This window comes from Penaeus monodon, chromosome 28, assembly GCF_015228065.2.
Source record: "Penaeus monodon isolate SGIC_2016 chromosome 28, NSTDA_Pmon_1, whole genome shotgun sequence".
Lineage (NCBI taxonomy): Eukaryota > Metazoa > Arthropoda > Malacostraca > Decapoda > Penaeidae > Penaeus > Penaeus monodon.
In genome coordinates this window covers 1211993-1213772 of record NC_051413.1, presented here as the reverse complement: position 1 = coordinate 1213772, position 1780 = coordinate 1211993, and the positions used below count along the sequence as shown (strand labels likewise).

Here is a 1780-nt window from a genome sequence, read left to right as displayed (position 1 = left end):
AGTTCAAGATTGACCTAAGAAAACAAGGAGTCATTTCAGGTTTTAGCATAAACTTTTTTTTTTTTTTTTAGGTTATATAATTGATGAGCATTTCAACATACATATTAACAATGATAATCATTTTGTAGTTAAAGATAATATTATAAAAATACTTCATTTTACAACATTTCCTTAGTTAAGAACTCACCTTTTTGAGAAATATTTTTTATTATTAGATTCCTTTCATAATGTTATAAAGATATTTTATTTCATGACTTTTCCTCTGTTAAAACTCACCTTTTTAGAAAGATATTTTGATTAGTAAAATCCACTTTCTAGTAGAAACTAGTCAGTGAAGGTTTTAAACATAGCAAAGAACATTTATGATCAGTTATGAAAGCAAAATTGTCCGAGCCTTTTCATGCAAAATGAAGATGATGTCTTTAAATGTCCCTGTTTACTTTCAGCTACTGGGAATCGTGTGCCTAAGTTGAAGTCAAGTAAGGGACGCTAGTGGAAGCCGAGACCAGCTAATGTGTCCAGTTAGATCACATGAGGGTGTAACACATGATGCATTGCTTAGATATTTGCCGTTTCTCCATTGCTTTACTTTTTTTTATAATGAAAAAAGTATTTTCTTTTTTTTATTGTGATTAGTCTCTTAAGACTGTTTAGGGTGAAGAAGTTACTCTAATTCAAAAGATTTACATATTTTTTTGTGTATGTAGCTATTGTTTCATTCTTTCTTTTCTTCAAATTTTAAGCTGGTTTTAGCTTAAACTTCGAGATGTAGCAACAAGCTGCAATGGAGTTCTGGCAGTATCAAAGTGATTTATGCATATGCCTGTTAGATATGATAAGCCAGTATTGCCATCACCAAAATGAAACTTTATAGTTAAATCTGTCTTTACTATTTATTCAAGTGCAGTAAGTTTACTAGCTTGATAAAATTTTTAATAATCTTAAAATGCATACTTTATGAGTTCTTGATATGTCTACCTTCCATACTCAGACTGTTTTCTCTGTATAAAATAAGTATGGAGTTTTTTTTCCATTTAATTTCATTGTTTATTCTTACAGCTGACTCTTAAGACTTTTAAGAAATGAACTTCAACTGGCATTTTAACAGGTTCTCTTGCACACTATAGCATCTGGGCTTTGCTCTTACTTTCATATAAGACCGTTCGGCATTTCATACTGGCTTCGGGGTGTATCATTATTTCCCTTACTTGACTTCTCTCAAATGAAAAAGGGGATTTCTTTTCAGGTGTTCAATTTCAAACTTTTGAATTTTTGTTTCTTATCTTTTTTTTTATGTATAACTCTCTGGATTATGTGTGGCATCTAGAGCATGGATTTACAAAAGTGTCTAAATTTCTAGTGTATTTTCCAGGGATTTTATTGGGCTCAATTTTGTGAATTCTCAGAGCACTTCACAGAATTTCATTACTTTTTGTGTTCATCTTGCTTACCAAGTTTATTTTATTTCTTACTTGGTTTGGTTTTCTTACAAAGGTCTGATACATTGTGGTAAGACTGGTATCACAGACGGTTTATTGGGTAGTGGATTTGATCTTCAGTGATAATAGTATGTCTTGAAACTCATTGTGTGAATATGTTTACAGTTTCATTTCTCTTTTTCATCATCTTAAAGCATTCTGTCCTTGTTACCTTTGCTCTTCAGTATGATACTGAAAAATGTTTGTTAAGAAGATTAATTTTTGTTATTTCCTCTTTTGGTAACTGTATTTAGACCTGTTGTATCTATGCATCCTCTTCCATGGAAACAATTTACCAGCAA

General features: G+C 31.0%; 1 protein-coding gene across 2 annotated transcripts in view; it reads left to right on the top strand.

Moving 5' to 3' along the window:
* The window catches only part of LOC119591264 (8-oxo-dGDP phosphatase NUDT18-like), a 40396-nt gene extending 38793 nt beyond the window's left edge, over positions 1-1603 (top strand). For both annotated transcript variants that reach the window (XM_037939980.1, XM_037939981.1), the window contains one exon: positions 447-1603. In XM_037939980.1, coding sequence (XP_037795908.1) covers positions 447-468 — 22 coding nt within the window. In that variant the 3' untranslated portion in view covers positions 469-1603. The remainder of the gene's footprint in view (positions 1-446) is intronic.
* The last annotated feature ends 177 nt before the right edge of the window (positions 1604-1780 follow it).